General features: G+C 32.9%; 1 protein-coding gene across 2 annotated transcripts in view; it reads left to right on the forward strand.

Moving 5' to 3' along the window:
* Positions 1 to 26,005, forward strand: part of LOC129801393 (uncharacterized) — a 46,688-nt gene that overhangs the window by 3,399 nt on the left and 17,284 nt on the right. Inside the window, exons 1-5 of one of the 2 annotated variants that reach the window (XM_055846358.1) lie at positions 8,534 to 8,633; positions 8,812 to 9,129; positions 9,200 to 9,327; positions 19,575 to 20,667; positions 25,667 to 25,968. In XM_055846358.1, the coding sequence (XP_055702333.1) occupies positions 8,986 to 9,129; positions 9,200 to 9,327; positions 19,575 to 20,667; positions 25,667 to 25,968 (1,667 nt within the window). In that variant the 5' untranslated portion in view covers positions 8,534 to 8,633; positions 8,812 to 8,985. Of the gene's footprint in view, positions 1 to 8,533; positions 8,634 to 8,811; positions 9,130 to 9,199; positions 9,328 to 19,574; positions 20,668 to 25,666; positions 25,969 to 26,005 lie in introns of those variants that run through there. The other variant, XM_055846360.1, reaches the window with a different exon arrangement.

The following is a 26,005-nucleotide window of genomic DNA, read 5'->3' on the forward strand; positions in this document are numbered from 1 at the left end:
GTCGAACTTGGAATTTTGTTGGTTGACATCAAAAAACAAGTGGCGAGAACCTCGGGAACCGTTACATTTGACGTTTAGATTTTTGGGGCCGAGCGTACCCAAAAAGTTTGAACAAGGTTTTTGAAAATATAAGAAAGATTTATTTCTTTTTAATTTATGCAATTTGTAATTGTTAGTTATCATACACAGTAAAAAAAATTGGCTGCTTTATCATGATTTTCACTGTAAATTTTACATTAAACGTGTAATTGTGTGCACTGGTACACATTCATGTAATTTATACACATTTAGTCTGAAAACTGTGTAATGTTGCACGAAATCTGTAACTTAATGTACACAGCTGTGTAATTATTCGTTAATTTCGCCGTACGGTGAAAAAATACGTAATATATAACAATAAAGTGAAATTTGATACCGTGAGACGTAAAAAAAAACACTTCCGTTACAGTATTCTCTCTATTTTCGCATTAGCAACAGAACATTACTTAAAAGTCCAAAATTTCATCATTTAATTAATTACACAGTTTATGATGACATAAAATTTAAATTACACATTTTCAGATTACTCGTTTCGCTCAAATACATAATTTGAGTAACTTTACAAGAATAATCGTAGTAAAAAAGCAAACTAACGATTATACTTGTAATTTTTTTTACTGTGTATACTTATTGGCCCCGAGAGGTTTTTCCTTATTCAGGTCTAGAAATATGAAAAAAGTCACAATATCTGCAAGGAAGCAGAAAATCGAAAATTCACGATTGTTAACCAAAAATATCTTAGCTCAAGAGTTAATTGGAATCCTGCAAAAAATATCCTAGATTTGGATATCCTTAATAGTTTGTAAATCGGATTTTTATCGATTCTAAATAGTCAAAAAAATCTCTTTCCATGGGTACCCAGAGTCTCAAAGGAGACGAAAGAGTTAGGCCCGTATATCTCTAACCGTTTGATCTGTAGTTGTGGTAACATACAAACTCGAAACTCGAAACTTCAGGTTCCCAAAATTTTTTGAATTGAATTTATTTCATCTCATTCTTGACCTTTCCCACCCCCCATGCGTCTACCGCCGTCTTAGCGTTGATTCCAACCTCCAGGACTAAACAATGGAGTAGTCTAAACTAGTGGAAATGTCCTTTCTCTGGTTCTACCAAATATGACCCCTTAGGGGGTATAAAATCGAAATTAACTCAAAATCGAAGAATTACTGCCCTCTCTGGGGAGTTTTAATAGTAATATTACTTTGAACTCTTTTCAAGGAAAAATGGTACTTTTATAGACCTTCATTTTTTCAACAAATATTATTCACTTTTTGTAAGGTTATAGAAATTTCGTTATAAGATTGTGATTTTTTGAATTTCAATAGTTGCTCACGGAGCAAAAGGTGCCTATTTTGGATGCCTTTTCTTATTAAATTGTAGCCCACTCTTGCTCTGAGCGACTGAGTTTATAAATGGCGCTAAGTCTAAATTCATATACAGTTGTTGATATTAATAATAGTATTTCTCGTAACTCTCGATCCTATTCTATTGCGAGAAAACGTTAATTTACCAAGCAGACATTATTCCAGCTCAGACTTTTCTATTTATACTCTGTCCCATTTTATTCATCACGTTTTCTCGGGAATTTCTGTCTTTTTTCTATCGCTAGTCTTCCGCTCTGGCCATGTGTCACATTTTGCGATAGAGATTATGATTGACGAGTCACTGAAAAATTCCATCCAAAGTTCCTCAACTTTTAATTTTGGAATCTACAGCGAGTGCTTTTTTTTGATACTCAAACAATTTGAAAGTATATTGATAGGGGTTTTTTCCCAGTCTAAAACAAAGTTCTCGGCAAAATTTGCAGTTCAAAAATAAACTTTCTATAACTTTTTTGCCATTCTTGTAAACATTTAAAAGCAATCAATTGATTTTGTAAACGATTTTGTCCTCGAAACTTCCTTAGAAATACGTCTTTAATGATTTTCTCTTTGAGGTTTCTTAAAGTTGATATTCTGCGGAACGGGAAGATGATGGTCTATTTTGGGCCCTAGAAGATCACTAAAATAGCTCTCTAAATTGCCAGACAATCTTTTTTCCTCACTCACTCATACGCATTTCTCGACCATTGCGTGTTGTATGGGAAATGAGATTGCAATAAGAAAACTTTAGCTGCATCTTTTGTGTATAATATGAGTATGCTTTCTCTCTGTCTTTCACGATAAGAACCCAAAAAGACTCTGATGGGAAAACAACCAGCCAAATATTTACAGATTCTCGAATGTCATTAACATCTGTGTTTAATTATTAATTTATGTACGAAACAGGGTTTAAAAAAAATAAAACACTCCTCAGCGTCAGAGACATTCACGTGAAATTGGTCGGAATTAATCGGGTTTCTTTGGCACACGATGTAATGTATGATGCAGAATTGCCACGACATCATCAAGGAATTTTCCTAGTATTTTTTTATTCATTAGACACATTCTAAATGCTTGTTTTTGATTTATTACCACGATATGGGCCTTACAGTTTTAATAAAATGAGGAAGAGCATTTTAATAAAATGTTATTTCCCAAGAACACTACAAATGAGCTGGTTTTTTTTGGTAGCCTTCTATCAACATAACTGATTTATTATAAATGAATTCATAGTATTTACAGTATTATACCAAAAATATTAAGGCATTTTTTTCTTATTCTTGGTACAATATTACATAAAAATAATATTTTGTCTGTCGCATGATATAGGAATTTCGCCATTATTACTGCTTTTAGACTTGAAACTGGTATTGCTGCAATAATCACGATTTTTTTATAATAATTGTAAAACTGAAAAAATTAACATTCGGTTAAGAAGAAATTTCAAGAGCTCTTGAAATAGCACGAGAAGTAAATAGGGAAATAATAATGGAAATTTTCTGAAATTGGAGGAGAGATAAAACTTTGGAAATGTACTGTCAATATCCACAAAGGTTCTTCCTCTAGTGATAATTTTTTTTTGGCTTATTCCATTGGCCCCAGAAATTCTTCCATAGTGAGTCTCGATGAGTGGGATCACTGAGAAAAAAAGAGGGTGCGATTAACTTTTTTTCTCATAACTTTAACACTTTTTATGTGTAAAAATATATCAACAGTTTTTAATGTTAATTTTACACCTTTTTAAGGGTAAAATTAACATGAAAAATTGTAACTTTAACCTCCAGTACACCTAAAAAGGGTAATATTTACACCAATTTTGGATCAATAGGGTACAATTAACATTTTCGTAATGCTATTTTAACTTTTTCGGATTTCTCTCAGTGATTGTGGGTAAATAGAAGAGAAAATTATTTAATATCAATAAATTCAAGGAATTTGCTGAAATTTTAGGGTGGGTGCCATTGACGAGAATTCCTTGTGGATTATCCTGTGAATTCTTGAAATATTTTTCTTTCAGTCACGCAATTCTAGTTCATATTTAGGTGGAAAAGGTAGTGATTTATTGTAGACATTAGATTTATAGCAATTTTGTATCAACAAGCATATTCCTACCTAAAATATATTTCCTGAAATACATTTTAATTACGGATAATTTCTCAATTGTGTGTGCTTTTTCTCATCAAAAATGCTTGTCGTCAAAAGTGTTATTTATAAAGTGCAGAAAATTGCAATGTGCGAGGGTTAAATTTTGTATTAAGTGAACAAGCGCAATATTGCGTTGTTTTTTTTGTGCATCCAATAAATATTCTTTGACATACAGTGCTCCTATGTAAAATTGTTGATGTGCCCTCCAAATAACCTTTCATGCTGTGAAATCATTCATAGAAGAATCGCAAGACTTTACTATTTCACTCATTTTATATTGTTATGTAATCTAAATGGATAAATGACATAAAAACCACACGAAAATTTTTATTGAATGGCAATGATAAAAAAAATCACGTGCAAAAAAATACTATAGAATGGATATTAGAATTTACCACAATTTCGTGTTTTTAGATTATTCTATTGAAAGATATAAAAAAAATGGAATTTATGGAAGAGTAATGACGACGTATATTGTTCTTATAAGAGAACTTTAAAAATTCTTGCACATTTGAGCCTTATGAGCATTTTTTTTTCAAAAATCTTAAAAGAAATCAAAAAGTTAAATTGAGATAAAAATTATTATCAGTCATAATTTTTGTAAATGATTGTTTAAAGATCAATTTGATTTGAATGCGTCAGAAAAGTGGAGTGATTACTCAATTGTAGCTTCCGGGAGTAATTTGTCGGCTGACACAATCTATAGAAGAATTTAGATCAAGTGTGAAGAAGAAAAATGACCTCTGAGATTGTATTTTGAGGCATTTCTTTCTATTCAAAAAAAATATTATTTAGACATGAATTTATCATTACATTAGCACGCAATTCAAGTTGAATACCAGTCTCAGAATTGCTCAATCGTCGCGACTCCCTTCATCGTCATGTCGTATTATATACCAATACATTTTTATGTACATAATGTCATTTGTATATATAGTAAAGATGTTGCGCGACTGATTCTATGTAGCAATTATGTGAACTGAACCACTTCATTGACTGAAGTTGAAGGTTGTACGATTTAGTAATTTTCTTTTATAAAATAACCATTGGGAAGATGTTTTATTTTTATGGTGAGTCTTTTTCTCTCTCCCTCTCTGCACTTCATTGATGAGAATTTATTATAAAAATAGAATAGATCTTAGTGGTAGTTTCTTTTTAATCTTATTCATTCGATCGCATCATATAGAAGATAACTTAACCCTTAACTGCTTTTCAGATTACTATCTTAGTAAATAATCATATTGCATTGTAAGGGCCTTGACAGACTTGAGGATTAGCCGAGAGATGGCTTAGCGTAATTATATTAGAAATAATAGTTAAACCACATTTATATCATTTTCTATTAAGCCGTCTCTCGGCTTAAATCTTAAGTGTGTCAAGAACCTAAGACTTTGTTTATGAAGTTCTAGACTTGCACAGAAAAAATATTGTAAAATTGTTCATAAATGTTTGTGAATTTCCACTGTGGACTTACGAAATGCTCGTAATTCGTAAAACTTTGTATTTTTTCACAAACATTGTTAGTAAAATAATTATTTGACGAGCATTTTTTGTACTTTTAGAAACATTTGTTCGTAAATATTCGTAAACACACAAAAAATATTCGTAAAATTTTGTAATTTGTTCGTAAATTTTTGCTAGACAAACAATAATCTACGAACAAATGTTTGTAAAAGACCATAAAATGTTTGTCAAGTGATCATGTTACGAACAATGTTTGTGAAAAAGTACAAACTTTTACGAACTTGTTTGTTGGGTTTTACGATTTACAAACATTTCGTACGTCCCCAGTAGAAAATCACAAATATTTATGAACAATTTTACAAAATATATTTTTTTAGTGATGGTTATTAAATTAAAATGTTGTTTTCAAAATATGCATATCACCATATACTTCATCTTTGATCGGATCTACACACGACCCACACCACCCACTTTATCACATCTTAATTAAATTTCGCTAAGTGTACTTCTAATTATGTAGAGGATTTTGAAAAACATGCTTTTCGTAAAAATTTTAAAGTGTTTTTTGATACTTCACAAAATTTTTCTCATGCTCTTGTTTTAAATAAGAATATAGTTTAAATCAAAGTTTCTAAATATTAATATATGAATAAATTGTGTAGAAATTTGGAAAATATGTGCAGAAAATGCTGTTTTTACATTAATATATCAAATCGAAAATAAGTGTATTTAGTAGGGGAGACTGGGGCAAAAAGTCACAAATCTAAAAATTCAATATCTTCCAAGGTAAAAAAGATAGCGGCTCAATTTTTTTTCTATATATAGCCGATATAAACCTTCTTCAATGTCGTAAGTTTCTTAGAATTCGAACAAGGAATTTAGAAAATAAAAAATATCGAAATTTTTAGCCCTATTTTTGAAATATTTTCCTTGCAGAAGATAACAATTATTACCTACTTATTTTCCAAAATTGATGCACTTTTGTATATTTTCTAAATAATTTGGATTTATGAATACGAATCCGCTATCTATTTTAGAATTTCACAAAAGTTCTTTTCTCTAGAAATCCTTTTATTAAAAATGGCCACTTGGGGTAAAAAGTAACAAAAGGTATAGAGCAAAAAGTAACAAAAAACTAAGCAATTTCTGACTGATTCTGACTAATTTCTGAATTTAACTGAATTCTTAATTTAACTGAAAAAATAAGTATTTTAGAAGGAAAAGTATCAAGCTTCCTTTTACATTATTCCTTACTGCTATTGAAAAGCTCTTAAAATAATTTATAATTATTCCAAGAACAGATAAAATAATTTATAGACTGTCCTTATCTTAAAACACTCAAATTCTCAATTTGCCTCTAAATTTTCCACAGTGCGATATAATTATGGGTACAAATAGAACTGATTCATGAGTTCAAACATTCCAATGAGAATTTACTCTCCATCGCCACACTTTCTGTGTTTATGGATGAATTAAAATTCAATTTATATTGGTGCATAAATTATTACAAAACACATAAAATTTAAATTAATATGAATAAATATTACCAATTTAAAAACTTATGAGATTAAAAATTAAATATAGTAAGGTAAAGTGCCTTCAATTCGACCGGTAGAGTTATTTATTCAATTTATTTATAGTTGCACTAATATTTGGCGTATGATCTAACATTAATACAGTCAATTATTCAATAAATAAATACGAATCAGTGACAATTTTATAGAAATTCACCATCAAACATTCAAATATTGACCACCGGTCGAGTCGAGGAACTGATCGACTCGAGGGCACTTTACCTTACATTAAATAGAATACTACTAAATTTAAATACTTATTTATTCAATTAAAAATGTCTTTCCCAATTTTTTTTTTTTAATTTGAGCATTAAGCTTTTCATTTTCTGAAAATTTATGAATTTTAATCCAATTTAACTGTGTGGAATGCTGAATGTGATAAAATGTGATCTACTTTATGAAATGATTAGAAAATCTAAATATGTACCACATTTTATTGCGACTTGATAATAAAATTACCTCTAATACAATCAAATGTAATACGATAGCAATGTTTTTTTTTTGTTTCTCTTTTAACATTGTTTATAGAAAAATGCGCAATATCTAGGAAATTTGTATATAATAAATATAGAGATTGATAATGAAATTTAATATGCGATAAGTGATTGGAAAGAGTGTTAACGCATTTCCATGACGGTTGTGAGTGTCATCAATATTTTTGCAAAGCTCATATGGCTTGATAAATCAACACAATACTTTTTGTAAACATTCAAGCCAAAGTGTATGATGAAATAAGTAGAATTGTGTTGAATTGAGTGTAGTTAAAATAGAACGCGGTGGTAGTGCTTTGTAATACTATAAAATGATAAAATTCTGATAAGAAAATTATGCATAAAAAATAATCATATTCCACATATTCATTTTCGATGTCACACTCAACACTTTTTTTTTAAAGTTAGTAGTGTTTGAGAAAAATTTGTGAATTTGAGGTTTTTTTTTTAGAGAGAGATAAAAAAAATACACATGATTGTAAGAAAATCCTTGGAATAGATTTTCGTACCACGTGAAGAACTCGTGTTGTGACTATTCTATAATAAAATGGTTGCGCTAATTTAGTCGTGGTGTAAAGATTTTATACGTTTTTCTTCACACTTCTCAGATGAATAAATATATTAGGATTTTTTTTTCAATTTGGCGCTTCGGCAAAAATTTCCACTTGATCTTTTTTACTTCTTATAGGGTAAGTGTGCCGAATTTCGGCATAGTTGCATGCAAACGCCAAAGTCTCAAGTTTGAAATGTAATATTTTTAATACAAATTGATTTTTTTTGTTACTTTTTTATAAGGAGTGTTACTTGGAACATTGTACACAGTTTATCGTCTTTATTTTCTTTAAAATCATTCTCAATACATTTTAAAATTAATAAAAATGTAGATATAGCTTTGGTGGCTTATTTCGGCCACATACATTCTCATAGATCCTTGCCCTTTCGGAATTCTTCCAATGCCTTTTTCAGATCCTCTTGCTCGTCGAAACGATTTTTTTGTTATTTTTCTGCATTGTATAATCGGTATAATCTCTAGAAAATGCAAAAACAAAAGAATCATGGAAATTTTAGGAACAAAATATGTGGCCGAAATTCCAAGCTGGCCGAAATTTGGTACACTTACCCTATTTCTTCAGAAAAAAAAATGGTTTAAGAGAAAAAAAAATGTCTACGTTGCAATATTGTAGAATAGACGATAGAGTCTCGCGGACTTTGACATCCATATAATTTTATTCAGTTTCAGAATGATCGCAAAGTTTTTATTGCTGTCCAAAAATGCAAAACATCATTCAGCTCAAAAGCAACTTTGAATATAGAGAAGAGAGAGAGAGAAACAGTTAAATAAACATCGGATATGTCATATATTTCTTTTTATTTGAAAAAAATGGCAGCTGATCGCAAATGATCGTTATTTGTTGATCATCTCTGTAATCAAACTTCCAGCAATATCAATTTTCAATTCAGTAGGATGTTGCAATCAGAAGAGTGCTCAACGTAGTTTCTGTGATCTTGACGTTAAACATTTCCCAGAAAGTGATAGAATAAGACAATAAATATATTGGGTATATTTATAGGAATAATCATCATCATTTTCATTGCCCATTTTCTTTTAATTCTGTCGCCAAGTGACACTGGCACTGAACTCCTATTAAAAATTTCTTAACATATCTTCGGAAATTATTTATTTATATTTTGCAAAACAATTATTGTGATATCTTCTTCTCTTTTTTGTCTTTATAGACAACTTCCTAAAAAGTGGATTCTCGTTAAATTTTCTATACATCAGAGCTTACCACATATCACAACTCTTTGTGTAATTTTTTCTGTGCTTGTTGAGCTTGTACAAATCCCGTGAAAAAAAAGAGAAAATAAAAGCATCAATTTGACTTTCTCATTGAGCTCGTGAAGCGAGGAATGGCACCACTTAATGATGCTGATAGACGGGAATTGATGGCATGGGAAGCACCATTGAAGCAGGGACTCTATGATCCGGAAAATGAACATGAAGCATGTGGTGTTGGTTTTATTGTGTCCATTGATGGAAAATCATCGCATAAGGTAATTCAATATCAATTTACCATTAATTTATTGTTTTTTTTAACGTAAAGATTGGATCTTTCTGTGATAGATTTTGCGAGATGCCCAAACTCTATCCGAACGGATGATCCATCGAGGCGCATGTGCATGTGACAACGATACTGGAGATGGAGCAGGCGTTCTTGCGTCCATTCCGCATGATCTCTACGCTAAGGAAATGTGAGTATAATATATATTTTTTTCCTTTTTTCTATCTACTCTTGGTGAATTTTCAGAGTTTTTTTTAAAGAAATATTGTTAAATTGATACAATCTTATGATTTTTACGGGGTGAAGATCAAGGAAAAAAACTATTAAGAATTCGCCGTTGTTATGTGAAATTGCATGATTTTGTATCATGCCAAAAATCAGTAGCATTTTTGGGCATTACTCCAACTTGACCCACCTTCCTTTCACCATTTCACCTTGGCATTGGCTGCAACAACAATTAAAATGTGTTGTGCAGAAAAATTGCGTACGCTGCTCAATTCCCAGGCTCCCTTCCTCTTGGGGAATTCTCAGATTCTTTTTTTTTTAATTACTTTCACGGTGTCTGGTTCATGGTGAATATGCGCAAAAAAGAGATCAACGGTCGCCGACTGATAAAATTCTTCAAAGTGACTTGTAAATAAGCCACAAAATTTTTGCACATATTTTTGTGTGTATATATATAGATTGTGGCAGTGTAGTCACTTTGGATCACAGTGTGACTAATTAAGTTTACTGACCTTGTTTTATGGCGATCGGCTATTTCGCTTTTTTTTTATTTTCATTCACATTAACACGGGGACAGACAATGATTGGGAGTGTTGCATTTGGTGAGCACGTTGGATATTGCTGATAAATTCGGTCAATGTATAGATGGGAAAATTGGTTGGGAGGGAGACGTGAAAAGTCTGAGTAATAAAAAGTTTACTGTGTGTAATTTTGGCTGATTAGACTCGCAGAAGCGTCGTGTGTGAAGAGCATTTCTATAATTGATAGGTCTTAAGGATTTAGGGTGATAAGAAATGATAAGTTAAAGTCGGTCTTTTTTGGTTAATGAAAAATAGATTTCTTATAATTAGATTGGATGAATTTAAATTCAATTCAATTTATTTAATTTAAAATAGGACAAAATATGTCTTCTGTACAAATACTATAAAGCAAGGAAAATTAAGAGTCTGCAGAGAGGACGCATGACTCAGGAAAAGCCCCGTCTTTCGCTCTCTGGGCAAAGTATTTCAGAGTATGACAACTTCCAAAAAAATCGTTTTGAATTTTTGCAAACTAAAGGGCTCTAGACATTGGAAGCAATTTTCGTCAAAAATTTTATTTTTGAAGGAAATTGTCAGCAGTGCTGACAATTTTTGCTGTGAAAACGTCAAAAATTCTGTCAAAAATGCAATTTTTGATGAAAACTGTTCCCAATGTGTAGAGGCCTTAAAGGTGTCTACACATTGGGAACAATTCTTGTCAAAAATTGTTTTTTTGAAGGAAATTGCCTGCAGCGCTGTAAGCAGAAACGTTAAAATTCTGTCAAAAATTCAATTATTGATGAAAACTGTTCCCAATGTGTAGAGGCCTTAAGAGTTTAAGATTACTTTACATTAAAATAAGTTAAAATAAGGTGTTGAAATAAGATTATGTTCAATAATTCAATAATCTATTGGAAACAAATAAATCCAAATGGAGACGAATAGTGTAAGTGAAACCGCAACGAAAGGCTTCCAAAACCCTGTTGAGTTGCGCTTGAATGTAAGATTTGTTTTTATTCTTGGTGTTTTCTCCTTTTCCATCTAAAACAATAAGAAAATCTCTCCAAAGAAATCATATTTCCGGCGTTTCCTATTGAAGCATTTGTAGACACTTCAGAAAAACCCTTTATGATCACGAGATAGGTTATTATTTCATTTGAAAACTTCACGTACCGTTAAGAAAATAGATTAACACTTAATTTCACACAATTCTGTCCAAAATATTACACAAATGTAAGAAAAAACGAATAAAGAACAATCAGCCTAATTGTGTTTTTCATTAGACTGGTTGATAGATGAAAAATTCAATGATGAAAAGGTACACTTTTAATTTTTCTGAGAAATTTATAACTTAAAATTTGTGAATATGAATTGATTTTCGCTTTATTTTCAGTAAAATTGACTAAATAACTAAACTGTGGTATAGAAAATTTATAAATATAATAATTTAGCACTGTATTTATCATGAAAATAATGACGTTTCCACTTGGAATAGAGAAAAGTTTCCATCTGGGACAGGTTTTGAATTAGCTTAATTTACCCTATTTGCTTCATTAGAAAACTTTAAAAATGTAGATGATTTTTTTCAAATTTAACTGCTGCCCGAATTAAAAAGTAGTCCGAACTTAAAAAAGCCGAATTAGTGAGAGTTTACTGTATTATCGGTCCCTTGGTTGACTGGACGGATTCTCCCGAAGGTCCCAGTTCCAAGTCTCTATCTCTAACTGTTTGGCTTTAGAGCTTTCAACGTTCCTTCCAGCGTGGCGTCAAAAAAACGCGAGACTTCAAATTTCCAAAATTCTACCAAAATGTGACCAATGACAACAATATGTCTTCTACATATTGGAAGCGATTTCGTAGAAAAATCCCTTTTTGAAAAATTTTGACGTTTTATAAAAAGCATTTTTTATAAAAATTGTTCCTAGTGTGTAGAAGCCTTATGGCCTCTACATGTTTTTTTTTGCACAAGCATAGGAAGTTTTCTTTAATAGCATTGTCTAGTGTGTAGAAGTCATTAGGGAGCAGGATGTCCAAATAATAACTCAAAATTGAGAGATTATACATACTGCTTCTTCAATGGAGTTCAAGCAGTGAAATGGACAAATTGAGACCTTCCTGTTTTTCATTTTTAATCAAGAATAAAGTTAATTAATCAGCAATGAAGCATCTTATTCAATGTCAACATTAGCGGTCTTATGTAAGGCAGCTTTCTGTGTACATGAGCAGTTTCAGGAAAATTCAGTTTTATCCTTCACGATTTTGTTCCTACCGCTTTGAGAGAAATAGGATAAATACTCCATGTTCTCAAAGTAGTTTTTGAGCCTTATGAACTCTTACACTGGTACCTAACTTGTTTATTAAAATCTAATGCGATTCACATTATTTGTGATTAATTATTTAAAATTTGATCTATTAATTGAATAAAAGGTAGACTTGGCTCGCAAATCAGTTAAATTAAACCAATTTTTGCGAGTCAAGTCTACCTTTTTGTTAATAAATAGATTATATTCTAAATATTAAGTGAGTCAAAGACACAAATCACACATTTGACCGCTCATTAGCAACAATCAATATGAAGTGCATTAAATTTTTAATGAGCAAGTGTTTTAAAACCGTTAGGTATCATTAATTTTATAGAACTTGTAGTGTGAGTTCTGTAAACAACTTTGTAAAATTATATTAAAATGAAACTTTCCAGAATATTTTTTCTCTTCATTTTCTTGATTACGGCAGTTAGTAAAATAGGCTAATTGGAAACGAATCTAATCCTGAATTTTAAGATTTTCTCATTGTTTTTCAGATGGATAAAGGTAAAAAGAAAAGCACGAAGAAGTACAAGACCTATACTTTAGAGTTATTTTTCATTATCAGAATTAGATTCGATTTTCAAATTATTCTATTGTGCCCTAAAAACTAATTGGAAAACGTGTTGTCTAAATTTAAATAGCCTATAATACTGACTAGAAACTAATTGAACTTGAATATATATATTTCATAAGCGTTTGAAAAAAGAGTTTAAAAAATGTACTTCAGCTCCCTGAACTGTCCCATGTTTCTGCGTCTGGATATGTAACATAATTGCAATAGATTTCTGAGATTTTTAGTAGTCTCATTACAATAATAACGTTCTCAGTATAAGATTAATTCTAATGATTCTGATAATTTTGCTTGGATGATAGTTTTAGACAGGTTCATAGAACACTTCTTCATGTCTTATGTTTCAATTCAAAATAATTCTGAGAGTTCATTGCAAAAGCTTAGCAAGTTATTTTACTTGAAAAATTTCAAAATTATTAAAATTAGGATAAGGGCAGAATCACATTGACAATGAAATGATCGCCGTAGTCTCACCGTATTTCGTAAATTTACGCATTTTCATTGCAATTCTTACGCAAATAATTATGATTTCCGAGCGGGGAAATCAGAATGTTGAGAAATAAAGAAGACTTCTTGCTTCTCTCGATGTCCACTTTATTCTATCCAAAATTGTGTTTTTACATCTTATATAACTTTTGAGCCACTGCTCAAGATCTTTGTGATTCAATAGTAAAAATAATGAGATCACCATTTCCTTGTGATTCATTTATGGGTTCTCTGAATTTCTCCCTTTTAACTTGTCCAAGTGCAGAAGGCAATAAAAGTGTCAACTTCTTTTAATTTATTCTCAACTTTAATGAGTCTTCAAGATTTTAAATATGAAATGGAATTATTAGGGAGTACAAAAAATAAGAATTCAGTGGTAATCATACAAACATGATTGAACATGATATGACTTGACTTAACTAAATGTTCCATTACCGTATTACCTTATCTCATACTCGGTGGCCCTAGGTGAAAATAAATCTAAGAAAATCAAAGAAATAAGACGAAAATACGATAAACGGTGAGCAAAAAAACTGTAAGAAAAATTAATTGTACAGTTTTCTTGCTCACCGTTTATCGCATTTTTGTTTTACTTCTTGAATTTTCTTATATTATTTTCACCTAGTGCTACCGAGTATGAGATAAGGTAATACGGTAATTGAGAATTTGCGTAAGAATTACAATGAAAATGCGTAAATTAACGAAATACGGTGAGCATTTTACTGTCAATGTGATTCTGCCCTAAAGGCAAAAAAATTAAAAGTTTTTTTTGAAGATTTTGATTTTGTAAACATAAGTTTTAATACCTTTGTAGCAATTAATAAACATTCCCGATTACTTCAAAATGGGTTATTAATTTTCAATACAGCCCGATATGATATACCACTTCATCGAGCAATCTGCGAATTATTTACCTCTTTATCCCCAATAAAATACTTTTTTTTTGGTATGGAAAAATGAGACGTGTGAATTGCCACGGAAAAGTACCTGCTGCGACATTGAATTATTGGGGTCAAGGTGCAATTTTTCCGTGTCTGGAGATTTTTTTTTTGGAGAAACGAGTATCAGTCAGGAAACGAATTGAATCTTAATAACTGATCAAGATGTTTTACTGTTGAAGAGCACTTGAATAAGTGAATGATAGAGATTCACACTCTTTCCACTTCATTCTTGATTTTTTTTTCTGGAGAGTATTGAGTATAGAAAGAAAATTGTAATTTGTAAAATAAGTGGAGTTTGTGTCTGTTTTTTGATAAGGAATCTTTACGCGCCTTGCGTATTTTTTTATCACTTTACCAATAAATTGACCGTCGCTTAGGGATAGATAAAATTTGATAAAGAATAACATTCTGCGAATGAATGAATATTTTAATTTTTTTTTCATTCAATAAAATTTATACTGTTTCTATAAATAGACTGGTAATTTAATTCCAACGTCGTAGTAATTGAGCCCACACGAAGAAAATGCACAGAAGACTGTTCTTCGTTGCTGAAATTGACACAAATTTTGTGGTGAACATTGGACTGCCTATGTTCTTTTTTTTTAATTTTATTTCAAAGTTAACAAAAAATTGATTTGTGCCGAACGAAATTATTATTTCTTTTTTTTTTGAATGAGAAATATACGACGGAATTTCCTAATCTATACTCACTAAATGCCTGAAAAACGCAATGACACAGAAGATCATTTGTGTTGCACGTGAAGATCGAGTGATGGTTTATTTGTGGCGAAACACTAAATAATTTTTCGAGGTTTTACATGTTGCCTTTTTTTGTAACTTCTAAAATTTCTTAGTTATATTTGTGTGTTGTTCCGCGGAAGAGGACGGAAGAACAGACGACTAATGGAATGGTTGATGAACAAATTGCGCATTGGAAGTGAGAATCAACTTGTGAGAAGAGAATTACTAAGATGATCTCTAAGTGGGGTCAAATAGCAGTTATGGTGTTATTTTTAGATTGTGGAAAATTGGCATGACGAGGGTTTAGAAGGGTGATAAAGTTTGTCCCAGTTTATTGTCCATGCCTTTAGATCATGCTGTATACCTGATAGCAGAAAGCAGAATAATCCAAAATAATAAAGCAATGAAAAAAGAAAATTCCATTAGCAAAAAGTCTGTAAATTTTGTCGTAAAACTCTAAGTGATAATTTTTTTTGGAGAGGATGAACGAAATTTGAAGAAATTGATAAAAGAGAGCCTGGAAATTTTTCTTGTCTCTTTATTTTCTTCCTCAAATGATTCAAATATCAATTTTTTTGTTATATATTTGGTAAATTTAAGACGAGTCAGACAATTTTTTCTCTCTGAGGTATAATCAAAGAATTGCGTAGGTCAGTGACTTTGTCGACAATAAAATATCATCAAATTTTTTTCTTTGCTCGTCTTTGAGTTTCCCAGTTCAACAAAATGTTACTTATTTTAGTGAAATTCGATATTATTTTTTATTTTAAAATTGATTATAAAGTGATACAAAACGAATTATGCAGAAGAATTTATTGTTTATATTACTGAAATATGAGATCAGTATATATTTAGATTAATAAGCAATTTTTACAAGAAACTCGGTGATAGCAAAGGAATTTTGCCTGTATAAATATCATTTCATCTCCAATAAACATTCGTCATAATGCAATAACTTGATACTCCAAGGAGGGAGAACAGTTGAAGTAGCATTTTTGTTTTTCGTGAAATAAGCCATATGGAAGACTTTACAATAAGACGCTACTGTTATGCAAATTCGTTCAAATATTTACAGAGCAAGATTGTTCTTTTTAAAGAATATTATACAAGAATATTCTAAGAAATATCTAAATATTGAGAGTTTCAAGAGCTCTTAAAAAGTAAGGTCAATGTTGGGTAGACTATAGCATTTTAGATCTAGACAGATCACAAATGGTGGCTTTTATGAAATCCACAAGAAGATGAAAAGTAAATTGGAAAAATTGCTCTATGTAACAGATATCTGAATATTCAATATTGGAAGAATTCCCGAAGAGCAAGGAACTATGAGAATGAAGGTGGCCGAAATAGGGCACCAAAGCTATGTTTACATTTTTATTCATTTTAAAATGTATTAAGAATGATTTTAGAGTAAATAATGACGATAAACTGTATACAAGGTTCCAAGCAATACTCCTTAAGAAGAAGGAATGAAAAAATCAATTTGTTTAAAAAATATTACATTTCAAACTTGAGACTTTGGCGATTGCATGCAACTATGCCGAAATTTGGCACACTTACCCTACTATTCACATAAGTCGATTGGTCCTTTAAAGGACCTTCTCATAGTCAGGACCGAAAAAGCGCTCTCGGTAGCGCTCATACACCTCACGGTTGCATAGACTTCGGAATCGTCCCTCCTCACATATGGGGCCAAAAATCCGTCGTAGGATCCTCCTCTCAAACGCGGCTAAGATTTCGCAATTCTGTTTGCTGAGGACCCACGTCTCAGACGAATATGTGAGGACTGGCAGGATCATAGCCCTATACAGCAGTAGCTTAGTCTTTATGCTTAAGTTTTTGGACCGGAAAACTCTTGATAGACTGAAATAGGCTCTGTTGGCTTTCAGCAGCCGTGCGCGGACTTATGTTGAGATGTTGTTGTCGGCTGTGATTGTTGACCCAAGTTACACGAAGGAGTTGACAACTTCAAAGTTGTAGTCCCCCATCGGGAGCCCTGTTTGACCGTTGCTCTCCGTAGATGTTGGGGAGTTGCTGCTGACGAGGCCACCATGTACTTCGTTTTGCCTTCATTTATCTGTAGCCCCAGATTTCGTGCCGCATGTTCAATCTGGATATACAGCTCTGGGATTGCACCCCATAATGTCAATATCGTCAGCGTAGGCTTGGAGGCTAGGAACTGCGTGGACTTATTGAGTATGACCCCCCTCATGCTCACGCCGGAGTCACGGATCGCTTTCTCCAGTGCCAGGTTAAAGAGGACGCACGATAGTCCGTCGCCCTGTCTGAGTCCGTTGTTCATGCAAAATTCTCGTGACAGTGATCCGTTCGCCTTTACTTTGCTCCTCACATCGGTTATGGTCATCCTAGCCAGTCTAATCAGTTTGTTCGAGATGCCGAATTCTCCCATGGCTTCGTACAGTTTTACCCTGCCTATGCTATCGTAGGCTGCTTTGAAATCGATGAAGAGATGGAGAAGTGCTTGGTCATGCTCTCTCATCTTCTCCATAGACAGCTGAAGGGAAAAGATCTGGTCTGTTGTTGATTTGCCTGGAGTGAAACCACATTGGGATAGTCCAATAATGGTCTGAGCGAATGGGGCTATTCGACCAAGCAGAATAGAGGAGAATATCTTATAGGCGGTACTCAACAACGTAATACCCCTATAGTGGCTACAGTTTGTGATATCTCCTTTCTTATGTATAGGACAGATAATGCCAATTTTCCATTCGTCTGGCATTACCTATTCTTCCCATACACGGAGCACTAGTTGATGAACAACTCGGTGTAGTTGGGCGCCCCCATGTTGGTACAGCTCTGCTGAAATTCCGTCTACTCCTGACGCTCTGTTGTGTTTAAGCCGACGGATTGCTATTTCAACCTCGTCTATACTAGGTGGCTCTAGTATAGTATCAACACCTTGAGTTGTTGGGACCTCCAACCCATTGTTGAGCTGTCCGTTGAGAAGTTCATCAAACAAGGCGTGAACGTTTATGAGGGTTATGTTTTGAAACATACCTCGCACGCGTAGAGTACATAGTCTTTCACTTATCGAGGCGAAACCGATGACAGCAGGCTTTATCTTTCAGCTGTCAAGGAAGCCTGTTCCGAGCACATGATGTCGAGGGTGGCAGCTAGAATAAATATTATAACTCCCTTTTTCCAGGACGCCCTCTCCTGTCCATCTAAGCTCTTGAAGAGCCGTTATATCAGCCTTGTATTTGGACAGGACATCGGCTAGCTGCTGAGCAGCTCGAACTCTGTACAGAGTGCGTACGTTCCATGTGAAGACTTTTAAATCGTTGTCCGTTTTTCTTTTGCTGGGTCGTCGTCGTTGGCTCGCTCCGTATCCGAGGTTCCTTCTGTCTTTCTGTACAATCTTGCTTTTACGGGGAAAGGTTGTCAGCCCCTCGCCCAACCCTCTCTAGAAGGACCAGATCCCTTGTTCGTCTGCCCCAGATTTGTGACATCCCACTGGGGTTGGTTACCCAATCTTCCGTCACGCATCTGGGTGTGCCGGGGCCTAACAGGCATCTCGCCCTCTTGGAGGTGAACATCGGAATTGGGGGGAAGAGGGTATACGTTACGCATTCACCCCCCTTTAGACCATATTTTTATTTAAATCACTTCCTTAAATATTGAAAAATTAATAAAAATCTGGACATTGCTTTGGGTAGTATTCCGGACACTTTGAGTGAAATACTGGCCACCTTGTTTGTGACTACCTTTTGTGAAGCAATAGATAGAAAATTTCAAAAGGTCATACGGAACGAGTTTAATATTTGGTTTAATACGTTTATACGACCCACAAGCCCTGAGATTTTGCGTGTAATTTGTCCTGAAGACCTGAAGAGCAGCATCTCAAATTTACGCGCAGATTCCCGTAGCAATTTACCCTTCCTGAATTCTTCAAATGCCTTTTCCACATAATCTTTTTCATAGAAGCGATGGTTTATTTCTCTAGACATTGTAGAACTCAGAAATTGAAAAAAAAACATAAAATGAATAAGAAATTTAGGAAAGCAAAAGATGTTGCCGGAATAGGCAACACTACCTCACCGGAGAGGCACTCACAAAGTATATACTTTTTTACGCGAAATACAGGATCCAGCTGGGAAATTTCACACAAAATTTAAAGATTGATTTACTGTTAATATAAACAGAAACAATCTTTAATAAAAACAATCAATTTTCATGAAAAACACCGAAGGAAAACCTTCTGCACTTCACCACAAATCGTAAGACTGCTAGAAACACAATCGATCTGTTACAGTTTTTGTAAGGTTCCACACTGAGCGAAATTTAAATTCAAATTATACCTAAAATTTAACTGTCTTTGTGTTAATACATCCTAAAATGAATAAATATTTAAAAGCAAAATGAACTCATTGACTATTTGAAGATTACATACATAATTTTAATTAATTTATTTCCATGACCGAAATTACACTCAAAGTGGCCGAAATTAGAAGCTGGCCGAAATCTGACACACTCTATAGTTATAAACTATATTTCTAAAAAAAATATTTGTTGAAGTTTACCTTTAGGTTGCCTACGAACATATGCAATTACAGTAGAGTCTCTCAAATCTGAATCAAAATGTCGAAAAAATATTATCCAATGCTTCTTATGCTTCTATCAATTAGGGCATCCGAAGGTGTGATCCTGCCGGAATTTGGGAAGTATGCAACTGGAATTCTCTACTTGGACAGAAATACTCATGCCGAAGTGGAGAAGGAGTTTAACATCTTGAGTGAGACGATTGGTTTGAGTGTTCTGGGCTGGCGCACGGTTCCTGTGGCCAGTGAGGCAATTGGTGCCGTGGCGCGAAAGAGTGAGCCACTCTCACGTCAGGTGTTTGTAACGGCGTCCGAGACGTCTACGCTGACTGAAGAGGAGCTCAGGCGGCAAGTGTTTGTGCTGCGAAAACGTGCCACGCACGAATTGTCCAAGCCCGGACGTCGCTTCTACATTTGTTCACTGTCACTTAAGACAATTGTGTACAAGGGTCTCTTCACGTCTGACCAACTGTGGCAGTACTATTTGGACCTGAAGAATCCCGATTTCTACTGCTACCTGGCACTGGTGCACACACGCTTCAGCACCAATACTTTTCCTTCATGGGAGAGAGCTCATCCGTTGCGAATGATTGCTCACAATGGAGAAATCAATACGCTGCGTGGTAATGTGAATTTCATGAAGGCACGTGAAGGTGTAATGAAGAGTGAGGTGTTTGGAGACGAGCTCAAGACACTTTTTCCGGTGGTGGAACCCAATCTTTCGGACTCGGGATCATGCGACTGTGTGCTAGAATTTCTCACAATGGCCAGCAATCGTGATCTTCCCGAGGCAGTTATGACCATGGTACCCGAAGCCTGGCAAAATGACAGAACTATGCCGCAGGAGAAGAGGGATTTCTACCAATGGTCAGCTTGTGTGATGGAACCTTGGGATGGTCCAGCACTCATCTCATTCACTGATGGACGATACATTGGTGCCATTCTCGATCGTAACGGTCTTCGTCCATCACGCTTCTACGTCACTAAGGATAATCTCCTTATTATGGCATCAGAAGTTGGTGTATATGATGTTGCACCTGAAGATGTCGTGCTGAAGTCTCGTCTAAAGCCGGGCCGAATGCTTTTGGTGGATACGCAAGAGAAGGCTTTGATTCAAGATGTGGAACTCAAGAAGCGTATTGCAAAATCTCGTCCACATTCCCAGTGGCTCAACGAGAAGGTGAGTAAGAGCTCATTACAAGCCAATTTCTACCCCCAGAATTTCCCAGAATCAGTGTTTCGCAGTGACTTATAACAAATTTTTAACCCCATCTTTCCAATGCTACTCAACGCTTTTATGTCTAGATGGTGAGTCAAAATGGTTAATAATTGAGAAAAAAAACATTGTTGATTTTGTTGTAGAATTTGTTGCAGATTTTTCGTTTGAAAGTAGAATGAAAAAAATAGGAACAAAAAAAAAACATAATACTTAAAAAAATAAATATATTTCTGACACCGTTTAGAATTAAAGGGAAAATATTCAAGGGCATCAATTTCTTTGGATATCGTTCTTTTCTACACTGAGAAAAAAACGCGGGTGCGATTAACTTTTTTTCCTCAGAACTTTAACACTTTTTAGGTGTAAAAATATATCAACATTTATTAATGTTCATTTTACACCTTTTTAAGGTTAAAATCACATAGAAAAGGGTAACTTTAACCCACAATACACTTAAAAAGGTTAATATTTACACCGATTTTGGATCAATTATGCAGGGTAAAATTAACATTTCCGGAATGTTATTTTAACTTTTTCCGATTTCTCTCAGTGTAGAACTACCTTTTTTGATTCACAACGAATGCTATTCCTTTTATAAAATATTAAAACTTTATTACAAGCAGTGCGTTTTATAAAGGAAATTGATAATGTAATTTATTTGAGATTTTTAAGGTTCTTGAAGATAAATAAATCCCTTTTCGCCATATTTACAGAAAGTGGACTTTATTAATTTATTATTATATTAATATTAATATAATGTTAATTAATTTTATATTATTATAATAATAATTGACTTTTGGTTTAACTTTATTTTTCAAAAAGTCATCAGTTCAATAAAATGTCTTTCTCAAAAATTACTGAATTTATAAAGCACGAACTAATTCATTAATTTGACATTGAACATAGTCAAAAATCTCAGACAAAATGGAATTAAAATTCTAACTTTTCATATTATTTATTATGAAAAATTATCTATTTTTGTTAAAGTGGCGGAAAGTGGATAACTGGTGAAAACACCCTAGAAGCCTATTTAAACTCTGAGAAAAAACGGGGTGCGATTAACTTTTTTTCCTCATAATTTTAACACTTTTCAGGTGTAAAAATATATCAACATTTTTTAATGTTAATTTTACACCTTTTTAATGGTAAAATTAAAATGAAAAGGGTAACTTTAACCCCTAATACACCTAAAAAGGGTAATATTTACACCGATTTCGGATGAATACTTCAGGGTAATGCCCAGCACAAAATAACTTTTGTTTGTAAACATGTTTTCAAAATTTTCTATGAGAATGAGCGAAATGACTAGATCTAGATCTCATTCACTCTCATTGAAATGTCAAAAACATGTTTAATAAACAAAAGTTATTGTGCGTTGGGCATAAAATAAACATTTCCGTTCATTCAGTGAAGTAAATATTATTATTCTAAATCTTTCGTTTGAATTGAACATTTTCGACGAAGATTTACCCCAATTAATTTTTGCCTATCATTCAATGTAGAACATCTAACATTAAGGGGTTACGTGGGTAAAAAAGACTGGAAAATAGCATATTTTCTCTAATTTTTACTTTCAACATAATAATTTTTTTTAATTCATATTCTAAAGCATATAAAAATTACAGCATTTAAACTGTATTTTCTGAAATTTTCATTTAAAAAACTTAAAAATTTAGCCATTGTGGCCTGATTTTCGAAGACCTTTTTGAAAAAAAGAAAATACTTTGCGGTGGACAAGATTTCTTAGAATCTTAGATTATATTCATCTTAAATAAAAAAAAAACATATATTTCCTCTTAGCTGCTGAGTTAAACTTGTACTTACTGAACGGTACAATATTTTGAAAATGAAACTTGGATTTTTGAGGGAATTTTATACTATAAAAAAATACTATTTGCGGTGCATTTTACACCACGTTTTGTCTTCTAAGATAATCTTGTGATCAAGATAAAAAAATTATCATTTGAGTACGAGTTGAAGTCATCAGCTAACAAGAAATATTTAGTTTTTTTTTCGTTGAATATACTCTGAGAAATCCTGTCCACCGCAAAGTAAATTTCCTTCAAAAATCATCCCCAAAAATCAGGTTGGTAAGATTTTCAAAATTTTATAATAAAAATTTCAGAAAATACACTTCTTTTCTAAGACTCATGAGTTGTTCATAGTTCAATACATTGTGTATCGAAATACCCTTGTTTAGATAGACCGTAATTGTTTATTTGTATTATTCTGTTTGATTTAGTGTTTTTCTGTATTTTATACCATACAGGTTATGTTGTTTCGTATAAGCATTTGCTCTCATAGGCCATTATAGTAAAACTTATGGATTACTAAGAGAAAACAAATTATTTTTAATTTTTAATATCTCTCTAAACATTAAAAAAATCATTTCATTTAGTTTGTTGAGATTTTTTTAATTTTGCTATCAAGAATGTATGTTTGCATTTGACTTGGGATACTTTTTTTTTAATTCAAATTCTTTTAGAATGTTATCACACTTGCATTATATTACACATTTAATGTTATTCACATTAATTTATTAAAGGTGAGCATCCACCAAAATGTGTGATTTGTGTTTTAACCCTTTAAGGTCTAACATTGGGGGTCAGAAAAAATCATTTTTTCTGACTTTTTAGAACAAAACACAACTTTAGAAGGCTATAGGAAAAATTTCATTTTTGGGTCACCGGTGACCCAATCGTCCTGAAAGGGTTAAATCACTTAACATTTATAATTTGACATAAATATTTATAAAATGGCAGACTTGGTCCACAAAGAATTACGCTTTAAGTTAAGTCAATTTAAACCTATTTTTGCAAATCAAGTCTACCTTTTTTATCTAGATAGAACAAATTCTAAATATTAAGTAATTCAGTGACAGAAATCACACATCTGTAGGGGAATTCTGTAACAGTATGACATTGTCTTGTGACAAATTTAAAAATTTTTTAATAGTAAATCCGGAAAAGAACTAATCTTAAATCTGACATATACCTATATTATTACGAAACAGTTCATAGAGCTCCTTGCAATGATCATTCACTGAGAAAAGAAAGAGGGTGCGATTAACTTTTTTTCCTCATAACTTTAACACTTTTTAGGTGTAAAAATATATCAACATTTTTTAATGTATATTTTACACCTTTTTAACCCTCTAACGGGTAAGACCGCCTCCAGTCGGTCTTCACAAAAATCACATTTACAGCGACAATAAAGGTTTTATTTATTTAAAAGTGCTATAGTGTCCTCGGTAATGGTCTTATTATAAACATCTCTTGAAAGTTTGAACTCATTTTGACTCTTCGTTTTGTTGCTATTCCCAGTTTTGTGTGACAGGTCAGAGAAAAAGCATCAAAAAATATTAGTGCAAAAAAAAACTCATTTCCAATTTCCATAAAAATACCGATTTAAAGTTATCTGACTAAAATAAATTTATTTTTTACTGAAAGATATGTCATTCTACTTTGTATATTTTATTTGAAAAAACTAAAAATGTGAATTTTAGAAGCAAAAAGAGTTTCAAAAATTTTTATATTTTCTCACGTAGCGCCTAAACTAAAAGAGATAATGAAGAATGGATGGTTTTTTCGACTTTATTGGATCATAATTATCCTAGAAAACATTGTTTTAGAACTTTTTTTTCGCATATTAAAGAAAACACCGTTAGAGGGTTAAGGGTAAAATTAACATTGAAAAGGGTAACTTTAACCCCCAATACACCTAAAAAGGGTAATATTTACACCGATTTTGGATCAATACTGCAGAGTAAAATAAACATTTCCGGAATGTTATTTTAAATTTTTCGGATTTCTCTCAATGTTCGACGCTCACCAGGCTTATTGTGCTTCTCCAGACAAATATGACACTATCATACTATTACAGAATTCCCCTTCTGAATGCTCATTATCGATATAATATAATGTGAATTCACATTAAAATTATTATGTGATACCAGGGTTAAAGTTTTAATTAATGTAGTTTAATTTGTTCAATGTGCAATTGCATTTAAAAAGTACTCCCTCCGTTCCGAAATAAGTCGTACGTTTGGGAAAAATTCTTGTTCCGAAATAAGTCATACGTTTGGGAAAAAATTGGGATTAAGGAAAGTTTGTTGGTAAATGTTTTGTGTATCAACAATTATCTCTTGTAAAGAACTATTGCTAATGTCCAGTACTAATATTGGGGTCCAGTCTTGATGATTTGTTGAGGAACGAATGTCTTAAAAATGTATTATTTTTGGAGTTTTATTTTCAATCTAAATTAGGTGCAGAATGGTGAGAGATACAGACTTGGGACCTTCGGGGGATCCCCCCATAAGTTGACCCTGGGACCATTAATATGTCCTTTATTTTGCCCCCACTCCTTCCCTTCCCCTCCAAAATCATGTTTTTTGGGATTGCTCGAAAACACGTCGTGCGATTTTTTTCTTCAATTCTGTATATGTTTTAGAGAAACATATAAATTGTCCCAGGGTCAACTTATGGGGGTCCACTGAAGTTCCCAAGTCCCTATCTCTCACCATTTTGCATTCAGATATTCGAACACATAAAAAAGGATGTTCTTTTTATTGCTCATTCTGCAAAATTTGAACAATATAAAAATCCCATATCGGTAATAGCTGTTGAGCTCTACTTGTGCATACTAAAAATTTAGAACAAATTCTAGCCTGTAATGTTAATCACAGTCCATTTTTTAGTAATTAACTATCTACCGGAGCTCTTTGAAAAAAACGCGAAAAATGGACAACTTCAACATATCGATTCCTCAACTTACCATCGTGATAGGATCCCCATATTATCCCTGGACATGGAGGATAGTTCATACACAAGATATTTGCAAATAAAAAAAACATTCTCTGAAGCCATTCCTTAATCCCTAATTTTTCGTCAAACGTACGACTTATTTCGGAACGGAGGGAGTATTAAAAAAAAACAAATAGTTGACAAGAGTTTTTCATCAGATTGTCCTCGATGACATCCGAAGAGCTGATTTATTGGCTGGCGGTGATCGTTTGATGGATGGTGTTAATGGTCAAGTGAAGCGTCGTGATGGAATTCTCGATCCACGTCTTCTACTTTTTGGCTATACCACTGAGACGGTCAATATGCTACTAATGCCGATGATTGAGAATAAAAAGGAAGCTCTTGGTTCAATGGGAAATGATGCTCCACTTGCGTGTCTTTCGGCTTTTCAACCACTTCCCTATGAATATTTCAAGCAACTCTTTGCCCAAGTTACAAATCCACCAATTGATCCATTCCGGTAGGTATTCTGGATCTCTTTTTTTTTTAGGAAAATT

The sequence above is a fragment of the Phlebotomus papatasi genome, chromosome 2 (genome assembly GCF_024763615.1).
Source record: "Phlebotomus papatasi isolate M1 chromosome 2, Ppap_2.1, whole genome shotgun sequence".
In the NCBI taxonomy this organism is placed as follows: domain Eukaryota; kingdom Metazoa; phylum Arthropoda; class Insecta; order Diptera; family Psychodidae; genus Phlebotomus; species Phlebotomus papatasi.